This window comes from Sparus aurata, chromosome 20 (genome assembly GCF_900880675.1).
Source record: "Sparus aurata chromosome 20, fSpaAur1.1, whole genome shotgun sequence".
Taxonomy (NCBI): domain Eukaryota; kingdom Metazoa; phylum Chordata; class Actinopteri; order Spariformes; family Sparidae; genus Sparus; species Sparus aurata.
This window is the reverse complement of record NC_044206.1, coordinates 26200276-26220023: the sequence shown is the minus strand read 5'-3', so window position 1 is coordinate 26220023 and position 19748 is coordinate 26200276. Positions and strand designations below refer to the sequence as shown.

General features: G+C 41.5%; 2 protein-coding genes across 4 annotated transcripts; one reads left to right on the top strand and one right to left on the bottom strand.

Moving 5' to 3' along the window:
- Window positions 1–4791: 4791 nt before the first annotated feature.
- LOC115570628 (stonustoxin subunit alpha-like) lies at window positions 4792–13027 on the bottom strand. Of its 3 annotated transcripts, none has more exons than XR_003981794.1 (7): window positions 12875–13027; window positions 9799–9948; window positions 9283–9696; window positions 7377–7520; window positions 6851–7015; window positions 6548–6647; window positions 4792–6046 (listed from the first exon to the last, which is right to left on the bottom strand). XR_003981794.1 is itself a non-coding variant. In XM_030399229.1 (3 exons), the coding sequence occupies exons 2-3, from the start codon at window positions 6636–6638 to the stop codon at window positions 5490–5492; spliced, it is 648 nt and encodes a 215-aa protein (XP_030255089.1). In that variant the 5' UTR covers window positions 6639–6647; window positions 6851–7015; the 3' UTR covers window positions 4792–5489. The 3 variants fall into 3 exon arrangements, 1 of the variants encoding a protein (XP_030255089.1); XR_003981795.1 differs by having other exon boundaries at window positions 7377–7442; window positions 12875–13025; XM_030399229.1 differs by lacking the exons at window positions 7377–7520; window positions 9283–9696; window positions 9799–9948; window positions 12875–13027.
- Window positions 12109–19238, top strand: LOC115570626 (neoverrucotoxin subunit beta-like). Its single transcript, XM_030399226.1, has 4 exons — window positions 12109–12204; window positions 16003–16103; window positions 16463–17923; window positions 18583–19238. Exons 2-4 carry the CDS (start codon window positions 16013–16015, stop codon window positions 19125–19127), a joined length of 2097 nt encoding a protein of 698 aa, XP_030255086.1. The 5' UTR covers window positions 12109–12204; window positions 16003–16012; the 3' UTR covers window positions 19128–19238.
- Window positions 19239–19748: the final 510 nt, after the last annotated feature.

Here is a 19748-nt window from a genome sequence, read left to right as displayed (position 1 = left end):
GAGGAGGAGGAAGAGAGATGAAGAGGGACAGGAGAAGGAGGAAGAGGAGGAAGAGAAAGATGGGAGGGACAGGAGGAGGAGGAGCAAGAGGAGGAGGAGGAAGAGACAGATGAGGAGGGACAGGAGAAGGAGGAGGAGCAAGAGGAGGAGGAGGAAGAGACAGATGAGGAGGGACAGGAGAAGGAGGAGGAGGAGCAAGAGGAGGAGGAGGAAGAGAAAGATGAGGAGGGACAGGAGAAGGAGGAGGAGGAGGAGAGGAGAAGAGAAAGATGAGGAGGGGAAGGAGAAGGAGGAGGAGCAAGAGAAGGAGGAGGAAGAGAAAGATGAGGAGGGACAGGAGAGGAGAGGAGGAGGAAGAGAAAGATGAGGAGGAGAAGGAAGGAGGAGGAGGAGGAGAAGAGGAGGAGGAGGAGGAGAGAGAAAGATGAGGAGGGACAGGAGAAGGAGGAGGAGCAAGAGGAGGAGGAGGAAGAGAAAGAGGAGGAGGACAGGAGAAGGAGGAGGAGCAAGAGGAGGAGGAGGAGAGAAAGATGAGGAGGGACAGGAGAAGGAGGAGGAGAAAGAGGAGGAGGAGGAAAGTGGAGCAGGAACCACCCAAAAAACAGTGCCAGGTACAGCTGCAGTGTGCAGGACTGGGTTGGCAACAGGTCTTTGCATAGAATTATATTAAGATGTCATGTTGATGTTCCACTTACAGTCACATAGAAACAATAAGCCCATCCACTCCTGTAGTTATTATAGTGCAAATAAAGTATTCATGTTAATGGTTCCACTTGCATCCGTCATGCGATCGGATAAAAGGCCTCTCCAAACCACGCTCCCGGGCTGAATTTCAACCCCAGTCCGCCCCTGAACTTCAGGATACTCTGTAACGTCTACAGGACTGCTGAAGCCGGCAGAGCCAGAAGACTGACAACGGTGAGCAAGAAGGAGAGGAGACAGAGGAGGAGGAAGTAGAAAAACACAGACTTTAATCAGTAGAGCAGGTTCCTCATATTCCCTGAGTGAAGTGGGATCTCGGGATGAACACAATGATATTGAATACAATCTATAGTCATATGTGTCATACGAGTCACACGTCATAGTATGGAGGTTGTCAGATGGTGTCTCTTTGTGTGCATGTTCCTCAAGTACTTTTCTAAACATCAGTGCTTGAAGGTGTTATTAATGTTTCTTCATGAAACTTAAAATCTCAGCATCCCTGTTTACTTTTTTTATAAGTAACAGATTTCTTCTCCCAGGAAAGCTAATAATTCTCTCATGACCTCATCGTGACCTCATCGTGACCTCATCATGACCTCATTATGACCTCATTGTGACCTCATCGTGACCTCATCACGACCTCCTCTTTCTGCAAGCTTGTGTCTCTGCACAGCACCACTCATATGTTTTACTTTACACCCTAATGAACCGTGCTGTCACCGTTTGTGTTCCCCCTCTACACCTCTGACTTCTGCTTCAACTCAGGAGCATGTATACCTGCAGACGCCCTCAGGTGACTCCTCCATTGTTGGCTGCATCACAAGAAGGAGGAGGAGAACAGAGACCTTGTTGTGGACTTAGTAGGTCGGTGTGACAGGAACCACCCACAGCTCCACATCGGGGGAAACCAAGGAGCTGCTGGTGGACGAGTGAGCCTCCACACACCTGCTGTAATAAATGGGAGGTGGTACTGAACCCAGTAGCTCCCGACCCACTTTAGACTCATCATACACCACTTATAGTTAATCACAGATGTTGTGCCTTCACTTTCATCGTCTTGTGCTGTTATGGTTTCTATGTCAGCTCAAAGTTTACAGGTTTCATTAGTTGCATTTTTAAACATCATATACTGGCTGTCAGAGCCGTGTTGTAGTGTTTTCACTGAAACAGCTGTGTTAATGCTGTCTGCCTCTGCCCAGTTCACTGTCAGACTGTAAGAGATGTTGATGTTATACTGCGTCTGTCTTTCCTGTTATCAGGCTGCAGTGTCACCGACTGTGGGCCGTAAAGAAGCAACAAAATGGCGGCAGAGTCGATACGTTCAGTACAGTTGGCTACACGCCGTCTGGACAATAGAACCAACATGTGCAACGAGTCACAAAGAAGTTTTAATGTCATTTTTGGTATCTTTACCACGTTACTGTTCTCAGTAGATAACACAGTTTATTGGCAGTGTGAATGACAGTAAATTGTTTTAGGCTGTCACCTCGGCCCTCTCTGTGTTGTCTGTTGAGCCAGTAAATGACTGTGGACTGCCATCTAGTGGCCAGTCTCTGTGAGGGTAACAAGGTGTAAAAGGGAGGAGACTATGAGCCCTGTAAGCTCACCTGTGTGTATGCTCACCTGTGTGCATCTCCATCACCTTCTCCTTTGTCTCCGCTGGGATGGCGCAGCGTCTGTGCTGCAGAGTCTCTCCTTGTTTGGATTATTTGTGGTTCTCCAAGTAATTTGGCTTTTGAGCCATATAAAGTAATCATGTACCCTCTTTATGTTGATTAGGTTGCTGCAGTCTGTTTTAAGTTTGTTTTATTGTTATTAGGAGGCAGATGGTTCTCCAGACGGCACCTTCAACATAACTAACAATTAGCTCCCTTGGTAAAGTGGAACGAGGTCGGTGGAACTCAAATTTTGGCCGATTACTTTTGTCCTTGGGGTGTCTGGATTTATTTTATCTTGAGGGATGCTGCCAACACTATTTTGATGTGGTTGATGAGTTAACAATGATTGTTAACGCTTTCCAATAAATGTATCTTTTATTTTTCTACTGAATGAGTTTTGGAAATTGTAAATGAAATGTTCATGTATTTAATCTAATCTTTTTTTTTTCTTTCTGTATTTCCTTTCCATAGTTTTCACGGTGCTACAACCGGCAATAAAATTTAAGCACCCGTTTGAATCTCTCCGCCTCATTGGTTGACACCAAGGGTCCGCTACAGGCAGTAATCTTGTAATGTAATGAGTTACTTTTAAAAGTAAAAGTACCCAACACTGGTGCTTATGTAGCAGCTTTAATGTGGTTGCTTTTAAACTGAAGGACAAACTCAGACCAGGAACCAGAGTAGTGAGGGACACAGTCAGTCACACACACACACACACACACACACACACACACACACACACACAGGCTGTCAGGCGCTCTCTCAGTCTCCAGCACAAAAGCTTCCTGAGATATTTCCATATACATAAAAAATACTTCTATAAATACAATGTACACACCACAATAATGTGTGCCCTTATAGAGATAACAACAAATGTATTTGAAACTTAAATAACAAATAGAAACAGAAATATTGAGTAGAAGTTAAAAAAAATCACATTCTCACAAAGTGCCTAACAATCCAGTTTAGATTAAAAAATAGGAATAGTTTCTTCTTGAGAAAATAAATTGTACCTTTAATATCTGTTTTATTTTCACTTTGTTAAACTCTGCAGTCTTTACTAAGTACATAACAGAATTCAGATGAACAGTTTTATACCATAACACACCTGTAGGAGCAGTGAGGGACACGGTCAGTCACAGGCTGTCAGCCGCTCTCTCTCTCCTGCAGCGGGGTCATTAAATATGCAAATGAGGGCAAAAATCTCTGTCGATTTAACTAATTAAACGCGGGTTTTCACCAAAACTACGTAAACATTCAGCAGTGTGTTAGCGATGATATTGTTACGTTTATATTCAGTTTAAGACCAAATAAATGATGCTAACTTAACCAGCAGACAGAGAGCATCACAACCATCTTACCAGCACAGAAGCTTCCCAGGTGTTGCCGGCAGGTAGAGCTACGTCACTATAGCATTGTTGTGTACCGTTAATTAAAGTCCCCCCGCTACAACAGGTGACACGGAACCATATACAAAACAACTGAACTGGATTTAACACTGGTTTTACAGAAATGTGGACATTGTGGCGGAGAATATTACACACAGGTTTTCAGATTGTTCACAAAAATAAACAATTAGAAATAAAATAGATGATAATATGTGCAACATACTGACACAGCTACACTTTCACTGTATGTTTATATCGCTGCATTTATAGTGCAGACAAAGAGTTATTGTACCTGAATATAGCTAAATGTGTTTAATTAGTAGAGGTTAAATAATTAGAAAAATATCCAATTCATTGAATTTAGAAACATACAATTTAATACCTAAAGTCAGTATACACGCTTGCTTAAATTTAAAGCAACACAATATATATTAAAATATCTAACTCTGGATGAACAGAACTCTGAGTGTGCATTACTCTGCCTGTGTTACCAGAACATGAAAGTAAGTATCTAGTGAGAATCAGTGCTAACATTAGCAAGCTGGGCTAACTAGCTTCCACTTTCTTGTTAAATGACGTCAACATTTAGCAGCTGATAACAGCAGCCTTCATCTAAAAACACATGTGGAGGCTCAACAAATATTACAATCCTCTGAGCTCATGAGACACTGTGAGTAAGAGAAGTGACATGATGTCCTCTGATCACTTGTGTACTTTATTGTAGTAGTTATATTTTAAAATGTGCTTTTATATTATAGATGATGAAGCTTCTAACCTCACAACAGCCGGATGGGTCGTCTAAATGTTAAAGGAAGTCAACATGTAGCAGCTGACGGCAGCAGCCTTCATGCTGAAATCAATTCAGCAGATATTTCTTTACTCTGTGTCAACAAAGATAAAAGCTGTATAATGTCCTCTGATGATTTATGTTCCATCATCATTCTATGAACTGAAACATGTGAATGTCTCAAATGATGAAGCCTTTTATAACCTTTGGTACTGTCAACTTTAGGACACACAGTAAATGAAACATCATACGATGGTAGACTCGGGTCATTTTATTGAAAAGCGTCTTCTGCTCATGAAGAGAGTGAACATGTCCAACAGGTGTTTACATTTCACATGAATCTGACATCCATTCAGCTCCATAACAATCTACAGTGAGCTCACAATCAAACTAACTGGTGTCCAACAGTGAAGCTTCTCCTCCCAACAGACAACAGAAAGTCACTGATTGAACCTGAGATCAGATCAAAGGTACAAACTGCAGAGAAACAAAATGATTCTGCTTGTTTTCTGATGATAATGTTGTTAATAACTGATTACTGAAAACATTTAAGAAACATAACAAATGCTGAATCAAACAATATGCACTCAGCAACATAAACATAATCAATTCATCTTTTTTAACATGTGCTGCAGGTTTCTAGTCAAACATAATAAAGTTGACATCATGTATTGATTTAAGCTCTTGTCTATATGTATCAGGAATTATAATAGAAAGCAGCGAGCAGTTAAAGTTTAAACTGGCAGTGCAGAGAATCAACATGTGCCACTACAGACACAATGACATACACAGGAACTTTACTGACATCAGGTGTCCTGCTCCCTCTGGGCTTTAATGCATTTTATCAATTTGTGAAGCGTGCTCAAGTTAAAATGTGGTGTTGGGTTGTTCTCTCAGTGTGAACCCATATCCCTGTCAACAGACCAGGGATTCACCACATCATTGTCATCGCTCTTAGCTGGCTGGACGCAAGGACACATAATTGCCACTTTTTCCAGCCGAGAAGCACGGAAACACAGGCTCAGTGAATTTGGTTTGAAAGCGGTAGAAGGCAATCATTTGGGTTTCAGAGAAGCTGAAGAAGCACAGAGTGCCACTAGGCCAGTCAAGAAACACCCCAACACTCTTGCAGCCACCAGAAGGAAGAGAACAATCCGACACTAAACCATCATGCCAAACCCTCAGTTTGGTCTCTGACCAAGAAGGATCAGCATATTGGCCAATAACCCACGACACAGTGTTAGTTCCAAACTCAGATGCTGACCCTTTTCTGTCAATGCTACCATATGCAACACCAACATACACAGATTCGTCAGGAGTATCACTCCAGTCTACCTCCCAGTAATGGATCCCATTCAGACCATCTTTGGCCATCACTTGAGGATATGTATCGAACCTCTCTGGGTTTGGAAGATATTTCTGCCATGCTCCATATGTTGCCTTCTTGTTTCCCTCAGACAGCGTGAGGTGGTTGTTTGCAGTGTCTGGGTCCAGAGTGATGTCAACAAAAACTGATTGGGAGATCAAAACAAAATGTGTTATCATTCTGATTTAATTATAAAAGGAGAGATATGTACAGTCTATTTTTTACCCCCCCCCCCCCCAAAAAAAAAACAAACAAAAGAAAAGCATGATCATCTTTTCTGCTCTGTGTATCTCGCTGCTCAGGTTCCTCAGTACAAAATTAACTGGCAATAAAAAATAGTCTTCACTGATTTAAAGCCAATTAATCAGATGGAGGGATGTAATTTTAGGCAGAATTTCTGCAATGATGACACTTCAGTTTTCTCATTGATCAGCCACCAATATTTCATGCAACTAAAATCAAATAATAATAATTATTATTTTTCTTATAAATGGTCTCAACTACATTAGAGTTACATGAGCTTGTAATGAATGATGTGGAATGATGTTAAATATGTGACACTGTTGTTTTTTTGGAAACAGAGCTGTGACAGGCAGATATATGTAATAACACAGTTTTAGAAAATGTCGTCTAAGTCAAAACTTACATGAGAGGAGTTCCTCTTTCTTCACTTGATTGACATTTCCCGGAGTGAAAGATCGACCTGCAAAAGGTGATGCCTTCTTCTCTGAGGCCATTTCTTCAACCTGTTAAGAAATGTTAAGCAGGTGAACACACACTTCAACACTTCATCTACACTGTTTTCAGCAGGATGACTCAGCTCACATGTTAACTGTGTAAATGCAGCATTTCTCTGTAGACATCAGTCTGACAGTGATTCTTCTACACTGACTGAGTTCAGTCACAGTCTAAACATATTGTGTCACCTTCTGTCTCAGTTTGTCCTCACCTGGTCAAGTTGAGTGGATCAGCTGAGTTGTGTGAGAGTCTTCTGACTGGAGCTTGCAGTGTGATGACCAGTGTGGCTGTGAGGTCACTTATATACTGTCAGGTCCTTTATTCTGCTGACTCCTTCTAAGTCAATTGAAGTGTTTCCATAGAAATGAAGACACACCTACAGGGATACATTACGATAAAGACATTACAAAGTCCGAGGCCAATTGAGCAGGACTGGGACTTTTTTTTCCGTGTTTTGATTAGTTGCTGATGAACAACTGAATCCGGTAACCTATGATTTTTCATCTGTGTATAATTGACTGAGTAAAGAACTTTACTCATGCAGAAGTTTAAAATAAAATATTGAGGTGGTTGTTATTAAGGGAAAAACAGTTTTACAGCTATGACACAATATAAAGCAAGTTACTAAAATATTAAAAGTTGAACTAGATTGGAATGACAGTAAATTGAATGTTTGCACAAAAACAAGCAGTGTGACAGCAACATGATTCACTGTTAGGCCATAACTCAGTGGTTACCATATTAAGCCCTCTGCTCTTCCTCCTCTGCAGGCTGAGGATCGTCATCATGAACTTCAGGATACTCTGTAACGCAGTGGCGAATCTTCAAGGCCTTCAAGGTATTCAGAGAATCTTATGATAACCTTAGCAGTTTAACAAAGGCTGCACAAAAACACCAAAACACAGCAGGTCATCTTAAGGCAACAATTACCATGAAAACTTTTGGAGACACAAGGATTGATCTACAGCTGGACGAACAGAGACGGAGAGAAACAACGATGCACAACGAAAAGGTGAAAAAAATAGGGAGATTCTGATCCGCTTTGTGATTTTCCTTTGGAAACAGGAGTTACCTTTTAGGGGCCATGATGAGAGCAGAGAATCAGCTAATCGTGGCAATTACCTGGAGCTACTGTCATTTTTAGCGGAATATGTTCTAGACTTGCACAACCATCTGTCCACTTCCAAAGTGTTCATCGGAACTTCAAGTCAAACACAGAAAGACTGAATAAGTGCTGTTGCCAATGTGATGGGCGAGACCATCAAAGAGGAAATAAGGAAAGCACCCTTTGTAGCTTTAATGCTGGATGAATCATCAGATGTCAGCAATACTGCAAAGCCATCACTTGTTCTTCATTTTGTAAAAGACAGTGGCGTAAAAGAGAGGTCCATCAAATTTGAGGGTGTGAAAGGGAGTAAACGGGCAGAGGACACAGCAGCCCTGGCACTTCAGTTGTTGGAGGAATACGGATGCATCGACCAACCTGTAGCCCAGTGCTATGATGGCGCCGCCGTTATGACCTCGGGGCTTAACAGAGTTTAAATCGGTTTAAAGACCACGAAAAACTTTCATTCCTTTCCCTTCTGGACCCCCAACAGTTCACCAGCTTTAAGACGACATTCTCTGTAACTGCCTTCTTAAGCTTGACAGACAGCTACGGGCCGCACTTTAACTTGCCACGGCTGAAAACTGAACTGTCTGTGATGTATTCTGTGGGAGATTTTCTGGGAAAGAACCCATCTGACATATTCCTCTTTCTCGGGCGTAAAGGACTCTGTGACAGCATGCATCAGCTATATGCACGAACATGTTTGGTTTTAACAATCCCTGACACCACTGCATCTGTGGAAAGGACATTTACTGTCCTTAAGAGGATAAAAACATATGCGAGGATCACAACAGGACAATCCTGACTCTCTGCATTAGCTTCCATAGCTATTGAAAAGCAAGTGCTCTTAGATCTGTAAACCAGTGATGAGCTTTATGACCGGGTTATTGAAAAATTAATCCAAAAGGACAGGAGGATGGATTTTGTCTTTAAGTGAATGTCATCAGTGAGTGGAACTGATTTTTTATTGCTGGTTTTGCTACAGTGTTGCATCTCGTTGAACTGGTTGCATTTTGTTTCCACACACTTGTTAAATGATTGTTCATAAAGTGACTGTCTACCTGACGTCTGATAGTGTGTGCAAGTGTGTGTGGCTGTGTGCATAACTAGAACAACGCAATTTTGAAGATGGAGCAGTAAAATTATATTTTGCCCATTTTTCGTTAGTGTTTTTTTTTGGGGGGGGGGGGGGGTGGGGGGGGGAGGACCAGTTCTGATAGGCACGGTTCACCACTGCTGTAATGTCTACAGGACTGCTGAAGTCAGCAGAGCCAGATGCTTGACAAGGGAAAGGTGAGGTGAGGAGAGAGAGGAGGAAGTAGAAAAATGATTGACATTACAAAGTCCATGGCTAATTTTGCGTAACTGGGACTGTTTTTTTTGTAGCAGTTGTTGATTAACAACTAAATCACATAACTTATGATTTTACTTCCGTGTATTTTAACTGCTACTCATGCCAGCAAGTTAAAAATTATTTAGGTAGTCGACGAGAAAAACAATTTTACAGCTATGACATGATATAACTCAGTGGTTACCATATTAAGCCCTCTGCTCTTCCTCCTCTGCAGGCTGAGGATCGTCATCATGAACTTCAGGATACTCTGTAACGTCTACAGGACTGCTGAAGCCGGCAGAGCCAGAAGGCTGACAACGGTGAGCAAGAAGGAGAGGAGAGAGAGGAGGAAGTAGAAGAAGAGTTCAATGAACTGAAATTTAGTAAGTTTATGTACAGAAGTGTTTTCACGTTCATCAGTGTAATATTTGACCAAAACACAGACTTTAGTAATTAGTTTCCTGTCCCTGAGGGGCCACCGTAGATCCTGGAGCTTCTCCAACATCTTCAGAAAATCTAATTCAATCTAGAACCTCGATGCTAGATGTCACTACGTACTCCAAATATCACACACTGGAGCTTTAAGAGAGTTGATAGTTTCACACCAGGATGTTTCCTGAAATAGACAGAAGACAAATTGATATAAAAAGACTTTCATTAACAAGCACATAAAATAATCTGTTTTGGATCTGTTCCTGGACAAACCCCCCTTTTTTACATAGATCAACTGCCACGACCACCATGAAGCCGGTCCTGAAGAAGACAGTCTGCCTCATCATCGTGGCTGAATGATGTCCAGGTGTGTCCACAGAGGAGCATGAAGTAACACGCCGTCCTACTCAAACCAGCAACATGTAACCTGTTTACACTGTTTACAGGAAAAGACACCACTCAGAACCAGTTCTGGAATATTGGGAAATATTTCTGGTCGACACAAAGATGAAGACAGTGCTGAGTTTGTTTGTTTGTTTTCAAAACTGGCAAATGTTCCTGCAGTAACCACATTGAAATATGAAACAAACTAAGCAATGAAATTATAACAATTTTACACACAACTGATTGTAATATTGCTTAAAAGCATGTTTTCAAGAGCACTCAAAGGATCATCAGTCACACTGGTGTTGCTCTGTTCATTCAAAGAATAAACTCTTCACATCACATGTGACATCATCAGCACCGTGTACAGTGTACAATTAACTGTAGTTGTTCATTTGTTGGTTCATGATGTCAGCGAGCTGCAGCTGCAGTGTCATTAGTGGGAATATTCAAATCTTCTTCAAAATTATTCTCATCCTGTATGTTTTTCAACCTGCATGCTTTCAGCCACAACAACCATCCAAATATCACCTCACATTCTGGTCATGCAGTAGCTCAAGAGTTTGGTGGGTTTAAAGTACAATACATCTTAATTTAACTTGGCCGGTATGATGGAGAACGAAAAATAGGTAAAGCATTCATTCTGAATAGATTTATTTTTTAGTTAAATATTATGTAATAAAAGCTGGCAGTAAGTACATTCATGTTTGATTGGCAAAAATATACAAATTACCCAAAAAATTAATTAAACAAATAAAGTAATAAATACAACTGTTGTGTTGGAATAAAGACGGGATGCTCTGAGATCGACCAGCAGGTTATACATGACTGTCCACATGCCGTTAACTAAGTGATCCTGAAGCTCTATAAGCCGCTCCATGGCAATCTCTCCACATTTATCAACAACGCAAACAAAATGCGGGTTACAAGGCTACGAAGTTTGTTGCAGCGTCACTGTTATTATATGTATGATCACTTATTTGTTTTATAAGTTTGACGATGTTAAAACTAGGGCTGGCAAAATTAATGTGTTAACGCGAGATGATTAATTTGTGGAATTAACGCGATCATTTTTTTAACGCATTAATGCATGCGCAGAATGACCATCCCCGTATATTCCATTATTCATCCCACTCCGTCCACTCGTCCTTGCTCTAACGTTATGGCTGATAGTGACCCGAACGAGGTTGAGGAATCCGTAGAACCTGTTGGCCCTTTGGATGGAAAGTTAGAGCAGAAGAAAAGATGGAACAATCAATAAACACGTCGTGATTTGCACACACACTGCAGCAAGGAGGTTACATTTCACCGAAGCACCTCAAGCTCCAAGTATCATCTCAACGCCAAGCATGTATTTGTCAGAGCTACAACCTCAAGTGCACCACCTGGCTGGTGGCAGACCACCCTCACCGAACGTAGGGCATTAAGTAAATCTCCCTACGTGGACAGATTAATATTGTCGAGGACACGAGCTGCAGAGAAGTTCTGAAAGCTGCACCTCTCAACGTGTTCAGCTTTACATTCAGAAAATGTTAACCAGTTAGTTTGCCTCAGCAACTGGCTAAAAGAAGAAGAGGTAAAAGGGACACATTTAATTATGTGAAATTGCAGTTGTTAAAAAAGTTTCATCCATCCAAAAGAGCAATGGCTAAGATGCCCAAATTGTTTAGAATGAAAGTCAACTTTTAGTCTGAATTAAAAAAATAAATGAAAAATGAATTAAAAAAATAAATGAAAAATGAATTCTGGATAACACATCCTGTATTCGCTAAGAGGCATAGGAGATTGGGAAATTAGCTATTTTTCAATCTCAGTAATAACATCATTTAGATTTGTTATGAATACAAAGCAAATGTTAAACATATGTATCTGCCTCCTTTCATTTATCTTTCCTTCCAACAACAATATACAGAGAAAATGTGAAATCTTCTGTCATATTTAGGAATGTTGGTTAATCGCAATTAATCCACAGCTACCCTGTTAAAAACTGTAGCTAATCGTTTGACAGCCCTAGTTAAAAACACATACTGGGGTTCAGTAAAAGTCTGACAGAAGTGAGAGAAGGCAGCACACTAAGTTACTTATCTCTTTATTTCTTCAAAGAACAATGTTATCACCTGACTACAGGTCTCAGTCTTGAATAAATAATACATCAAGGTGTTTCATGGGAGGAGTCGGTGGAAGAGAGAGAGAGAGATCTGACAGTATATAAGTTTCCTCCCAGAATCAGAATTCATCAGACAAGCAGCTCCAGTTGGAAGTCAAGAAGACTCACACACGACTCAGCTGATCTGCACAACTTCACCAGGTGAGGACAAACTGGGCTGATGGGTGACAGAAACAGATCTGTGTTTAGACTGAACTCCAGTCTGTGTTACAGAGTGGAACATTCATGTAACGTCTCTTTACATACACTGCATGTGTCACTAACAAATGGGCTGCAGATGTCTGGGGTGCACCCAGGGATCCAGATCAGAGCTTTGCTGGGGTCTCTAAAAGTAACTCTAACCCTTACAAACGTTAGGATAATAGTGGAACAGGTGTGTTTTGTGACAGAGAGAGAAGAGAGCATATACCTTATCAGTGGAGCAAACGGATACAACGTTTTATTACACAAATAAAGAAATATATTCATGTAAAATGTTTGTTGAATGAACAAGTAAGCCAAAATGGATAAGAATGTGTTGCAGACAGCGTTTCACAAAGTGTAAAAGTGTCAGGTTCGCGGGGTAAAAAGGGATACTCAGGGAAAGGGGTTAGACCCAAACGCAGTAATTCAGGGGACAAGAGGCAAGAGCAGTGATGAACAAAAGGCGAGCTTTATTTTAAGCCGAATGCAAACTCAAAACAGACAAAACAGGGAGGAAAGCACAAAGTAGCAACTGAACAGAGAAACAAAGTGCAAAGGAAAAAACCCAACCAAAACCAAAGTTCAAATCAAATTGCAAAATGCAAAACTCAAAATCCAAAACACATACCAGAAGGAATGGGGGCCGACAGGAGCAGGCATGAGCAGGGCAGACGAACCAAACAGAAGACATACAATGACCGGACAGGGAGTGAAGGGAAACACACAGACTAAATACAGAGACACTGATTACCAGACAAGGAACAGGTGAGGAGAGAGGAGGGAGGAAGCCAGGTGGGTTAACGAAGGGGAGGAGCACAGAGGAGCAGACCAGGAGGGAACAAGGCAGACAGACAGAGGGAGACAGAGGGCAGACCACAGGAAAAACTTAAAGGGACAAGGCATGAAAAATCCAAACACAAAAAACACAAGGCAAAATCAGGAATCATGACAAAAAGTTAAAAGTGAGCGTTTTTTAAGGGAGTCTGGTGACTTTCTCCAAGTTCTTTTCCCCCCAAAGAAGTGGCCTGCTAGTTAATGTTTAGTGAATTTGTAATATTTTACAGTATTTGACAGAAACAGTGCAGAGCTGCTGAATGAATCCTTAAATGATGACTTCTGGTGAATTTTGTGAAAACTAATCTATGAATTGAGATAAATACATTTCAAACACTGTAGCATATTATAATACAGCCTATTAGGCCTAAATACAACTTACACAGGTTATTATGTTCAACTCATTTAAAGAATAGCAAAGTAGTCAGACTGAACCATATACTGGTGAAATATAAAGGCCATCATGATAATTTGGCAAAGGACCAAAAGTTCAGCTTTGCCAGACATAGTTTTTCCATTTTCACCATGACAACACATGTTTACACCACTCAGTGTAACAGTCAGTAAATGTGCTGACCCCCCCCCCCAAAAAAAAAATCCCCAAAACAATCACTAACGAAAATACTTGGCATCCCTGGCCATTGTTAAGCTTTAGGCAAAATATAATTTTACTGCTCCATCTTAAAAATTGCGTTGTTCTAGTTATGCACACAGCCACACACTATTGGACGTCAGGTAGACAGTCACTTTATGAACAATCTTTATTTAACAAGTGTGTGGAAACAAAATGCAAGGGGCCAACAATTAAAAATTTGCCATAGCTGTTTCACAATATTCAACAACTCTTAAAATCCCTGGATTTGTAAGGTCTGGTATATTGCTGTTACGAGTGAGTTGTATACGTGGTTAATGTCTATGACTTCCACACACACTCAGCAGCCCACTGCCTGCAACAATCGTGTCAAGTAGATCACAACAACAGTTTGTTCTTTTAAATAAGAGAAGCTGTGACAGTGCACACACCATATTTCTTTTAACCCATTTATATCTTTAATGTAAACATTTCTCATTACATTGAAAAAAATCATTATCTGTGATCAAATACTGGTTGTTGGTAATGTATTAGTGACCCCCACATATGTGTAATTTTACCGTTTTAATTGGAGCTCAGCTCCTATTTGCTCCTGACTATCTTGAACCCTGGGTGCTCCTGGTTTTACATCAAGATAAGAGATAAGACTTTATTGATCCCTCATCACAGATATTCAGGTGTAATAGCAGCTTACAGATACTGAAACAAGATAATAGCAAAGATAGAATACACAACAGAATAATAGAAATATAGAATAAAATACTACTGTAAATAAAAATGAAGACTATATACAGTATATACATATTCACTTCTCACATATAAATCTGACCATGGTGGACAGTTGCACTTGGAGTCAAACAGAGTTGTTGATGGGACAGATGATTGTTGTATGGCGGGGCAGAGGGTCCAGCAGCAGAGGATCACATCCCCGTCCTTCAGAGGAGACGAGTGCCTGTTTACATGCAGCAGGTCTGACTCACCTGGATCCTGAAGGGAATGGGAGAAGACGCTCTGATTGGTTTAATTTATGTTCTGCCCAAAACACATCCATGACTAATTCAGAGACTGAACACAACCTCTTTGCGTCCAGACTATCTGCTGTTTGATGAGCAAAATGGACTAAACACACCACCACCATGTGCTATAGACGGTTTAGTCAGTTCTGTTTTAGGACTAGGTTGTATAATCTCTTATTGATTTCATTCCTGAGGTATGAAGAGGGTCGGTACAGAAAAATGAGGAGTTTCCAGGTAGGGGCTAAGGTGCTGTCTGTGTGACAGAGAGGTTCGGAGCTTCATTGGAGTCATCAGGTGGGCACCCTTCTTCATTGGTGTTTTGATGACAGGCCCACAACACCTCCAGAGGGCTCATCGGCAACATCTGGCGTCCCAGGCATGCCCCCCTCAGCTCTTAACCCTTCCACGCCACAGATGCTACTTTGGGGCCCAGGTGGCATCTCTCCTCTTCAGCCAGAGCCACCGGCTTGCTTGCTCCGCTGCGCTTGAGAGGATTTTGATGGCTTGGCGTTGGGCCTGGCCTCGAATACCTAGGTCCTTAAGTAGCCTGGTAGTTGTTTTGCCCACGAAGCCTCTGCAGCCGACTAGGAAAACCAAACCTACTGGGAAAACCTTGGATTTCCAGCCATGTTGTTCCGCATAGGCTGCCAGTTCGGCATACTTAAGGCTCTTTCGTTCATAGGCCTCCTCAAAGGCATCCTCCCAGGGCACGGTGAGCTCTATGATGTAGACCGTTTGCTGTGATGAGGACCAGAGCATGAGGTCTGGTCTGAGGTTCGTCGTGGCGATCTCTGGTGGAAAGTAGAGCCTCTGATTCAGGTCCGCCACTAACTTCCAGTCTCATGCTCCTCCCAGCTGACCAAGGTCAGATGTTGTTCTGGTCGTGTTCTTCGATGGCTTTGCACCTTCACGTACAACACCTTTGGCAGATATAGGATGGGATGATGGAGGTAGGGCATTGATGGATGTCCGTCTGGTCTCCAGCGTAGCTGCAAGGCACAAGGCAAGGCACGCTATAGGCGGTTTAAATAGGGTCCTTTGACTTGCTGTTACTTTCTGCTGCCTCAAGATAGCAATCTGCCATCAGTGCACCTGATCGAAAGTACGTTTCCTTTTAAACAACGTGGGCTCTGGGTGTGAAAATGACAACTGAGTCAGGCTGACACTAGCTGTGAGACTTCTTTTGTTTTGGAGCCCTATAACAGTGATTATTGTTGGGATATAGAGCTATTTAACACTGATTTTAATAAAAACAATATCACAGCAGCTCTAAATGTAACTGAAGTCCTGAAGGTTGTGATGTCTCTTGAACAGATTGAAGAAAATGTCCTCAGAAGTCATGAACATCGCTGCCCTGGGTCGACCTTTCACCCTAGGAATGCTCTATGATGCTCGCAAAGATGAACTGATCCCAGGTAAGTCTTGACATTGACATATAAACTAATATTACATTCAAAACAGTACTGTATATAGTATATCTATAAATAAGTTCAGGAACTGTTCAAGCTGTTCTGGTCCCTGGCCCACAAATCTAGTTCTGCAGATTTTCTTAATCATGTTTGTTTGGACCCCAACAAATGTCACATCATCCTGATTTTAATAGTTTGTTCAGTGAAACTTAGAACTCTGACCCAGAACCATCATTCTCTCTGACCTCTCTAATCATGTCACAATTGAAATATGATTCTTTGACCACATCATGCAGCCGATCCAAGATCCAAGTCCACAGTGATTCCTGCTTTATGAGACAACTAATGTTTTCCAATTTCTTTAGGTTTGACATTGTGGGATCAAAAAACTCTAAAAGAGAAGACAGTTGAAACGTCTCAACGAACCAGTCACTTTGAAGTCTCTGCATCTGACTCCATTGAATCCAAGTCCTCTCTGATGGATATTGAAGCTTCTCTGAAGGCCAGTTTCCTGAGTGGACTGATTGAAGTTGGAGGATCTGCCAAGTATCTGAATGATACGAAGAAATTCAAGAATCAGAGCAGAGTGACGTGTCGGTACAATGCTGCGACACACTTCAATCAGTTGTCAGTGATTCAAGGTGAAACCATGAACACCCAACAGATAGATTCCATCAAGAAGGGCACGGCAACACATGTAGTCTCAGGAATCCTTTATGGGGCAAATGCTTTCTTTGTGTTTGACAGTGAGAAGTTAGAAGCCAACAGCGTTAATAAGATCCAGGGCCACATGGAGGCTGTGATCAAGAAGATCCCCTCATTTAATGTTGAGGGTAAAGTTGACATCAAGCTGACTGAGGAAGAAAAAGAACTAACCAACAAATTCTCCTGCAAATTCTACGGAGACTTCATTCTTGAAAGCAACCCTGCAACATTTGTAGATGCAGTGAAGACCTATGTAGAGCTTCCAAAGCTGCTGGGAGAAGATGGAGAGAAGACTGTTCCTCTGAAGGTCTGGATGATGCCTCTGAAGGTCTTTGACACGACTGCAGCTGAGCTGAAGAGAGAGATCAGCATTGGATTAGTGTGGAAGGTGCATGATGCTCTTGAAGATTTAAGAGAAATACAAATGAGATGCAACGATTCTCTGCACGACACAGTGGTACAGAGTTTTCCACAGATCCAAGAAGAGTTAAACAAGTTCCAAAATTCTTGTAATCGTCACATATCTAACCTCCAGACGACCATGGCGAAGAAACTTCCCTCCATCCGTGTGGATAAAGAAGACGAGAGCTCAGTAAAGAAACTCCTTGATGACAGAAATAAGTCACCATTCAGTCGTGAAAATCTAGACAAGTGGCTGGATCATAAAGAGAGAGAAATCAACGTCATCAGGTCCTGTGTGGAAATGATGGAGGGAGCAAAGATTGTCCATAATCAGTCAGAGCTGGACAGAGAGGTTCTTGCTGCAGGTGTCGATGAAGCTCTGTGCTTCGTCTTCACCTCCCTGCAGAGTGCTGACCCCGGCCTGGATGAGATGGACAAATACCTGGATTCACCTAAAGACAGTACCAATGAAGCCCCATGGTACTACTCAGATGAAGTTTTAACCAAAATGAGAGAAAAAGCCAAATCTTTCCAAGAATTTGCCAAATCCTTGAAGAGCAACAGCAGATTCTGTTTCCTGGTAGCTGCCATCACAAATGAGAAACACACCGGAGCAACCATCTACCACTACAAGAACGGCATTCTGCTCACTGAGGATTTCTCAAAGCCGAACATCCCTGATGTGGAGACTGTCACAGACAGAAGAGATTTACTCCGGTGTAAGTATTTTATTTTCACTGTTAGACAAATAAGAACAAATGAGTCTCCTTCAGAAACCTGACTGCTCATTTCTTTTATTACTCTCACACTTCATTTTAAGCTTTCTTACAAAAGTCCTGCAGATTTTCTGGGAGCTGACACTGAAACTGATTTATAGAGGGACTTCAGTGAAATGAGCGACAGTACTATGGATGCACAGCGGTTAAAGAAGTACTCAGATCCTTCAATTAAGTAAAAGTACCAGAACAATAATAGAAAATTCCTTCATACAAGTTAGTCCTGCATTCAAAAGACTACTGTAGTAAAGTTATACAGCTGTTATCAGCAAAATATCTTCAAAGTATCTGAAGCAGATATTATTATATCTATCTGTAAGAACACAGCTGGACGGAGGCTGAGATCTGAGAGTTTAATGAGCAGCGACTGCTCCACTCTAACTGTTGGCTACATGACAGTCAAAGATCATCAGTTGAAGTTGGAACTGAAAGTATCTCAAAGTGAAATATTTACTTTCCACCACTGTCCATGAACAGTACGTAGGAGCATGTGAGTGATGTTCAAATATATGAGCCTGTCCTTTCAAATGTGTTCAGAATAATCAATAAATGTGTTTTCAGTATGAACTGTGATCATGATCACGTCTTGTTCTCTCCATCAGACGCCTGTGATCTCACTCTGGACCCAGACACAGCACACAACCATCTCATTCTGTCTGAGGGAAACAAGAAGGCGACAGATGTACTAGAACAACAGTCGTATCCTGACCTCCCACAGAGATTTGGTTATTATAATCAGGTTCTGTGCAGAGAGGAGCTGACTGGGCGCTGCTACTGGGAGGTGGAGTGGGAAAGTTTTAAGGTCAATGTTACTGTAGGAGTTTGCTACAGAGGGATGTCAAGGAAAGGAAACAGTGTCCAGTCCAGGATTGGAGGGAATAAACTGTGCTGGTGTTTAGGATACGTCCAGATCCCAGGTCCAGAAGTTCTCACTGCAGAACATGATAATCAGAACCATGAGTTACCTGTTCCTTCTCCCTTCCCCCGTCTGGGAGTGTATCTGGACTGGTCTGCTGGCACTCTGTCTTACTATAAGGTCTCATCTGACACTCTGAGCCACATCTACACCTTCCACACCAAGTTCACTGAGCCTGTTTACCCAGGCTTTGGGATTTGGGGGAGATCCAGCATGTCTCTGTGTCTGTAAACTTGTCAGCACATGATTCAGTTCAGATTCAGTTCAGTTCACTGAAATCACTGATTCAAATGTTTGGATTGTGAAGCGTCATCATGTCAGTCACATAACAATGTTAAATAATATAACACTTCTTCACGTTTGAGTCTCTTTAGTGCACATGTAATCATGTTTGAGTATCTTTAGTACACATGTCATCATGTTTGAGGCTCTTTAGTGCACATGTAATCATGTTTGAGTATCTTTAGTGCACATGTCATCATGTTTGAGTCTCTTTAGTGCACATGTCATCATGTTTGAGTATCTTTAGTGCACATGTAATCATGTTTGAGGCTCTTTAGTGCACATGTCACCATGTTTGAGGCTCTTTAGTGCACATGTAATCATGTTTGAGGCTCTTTAGTGCACATGTAATCATGTTTGAGGCTCTTTAGTGCACATGTAATCATGTTTGAGTATCTTTAGTGCACATGTAATCATGTTTGAGTATCTTTAGTGCACATGTCATCATGTTTGAGTATCTTTAGTGCACATGTCATCATGTTTGAGTATCTTTAGTGCACATGTCATCATGTTTGAGTATCTTTAGTGCACATGTAATCATGTTTGAGTATCTTTAGTGCACATGTCATC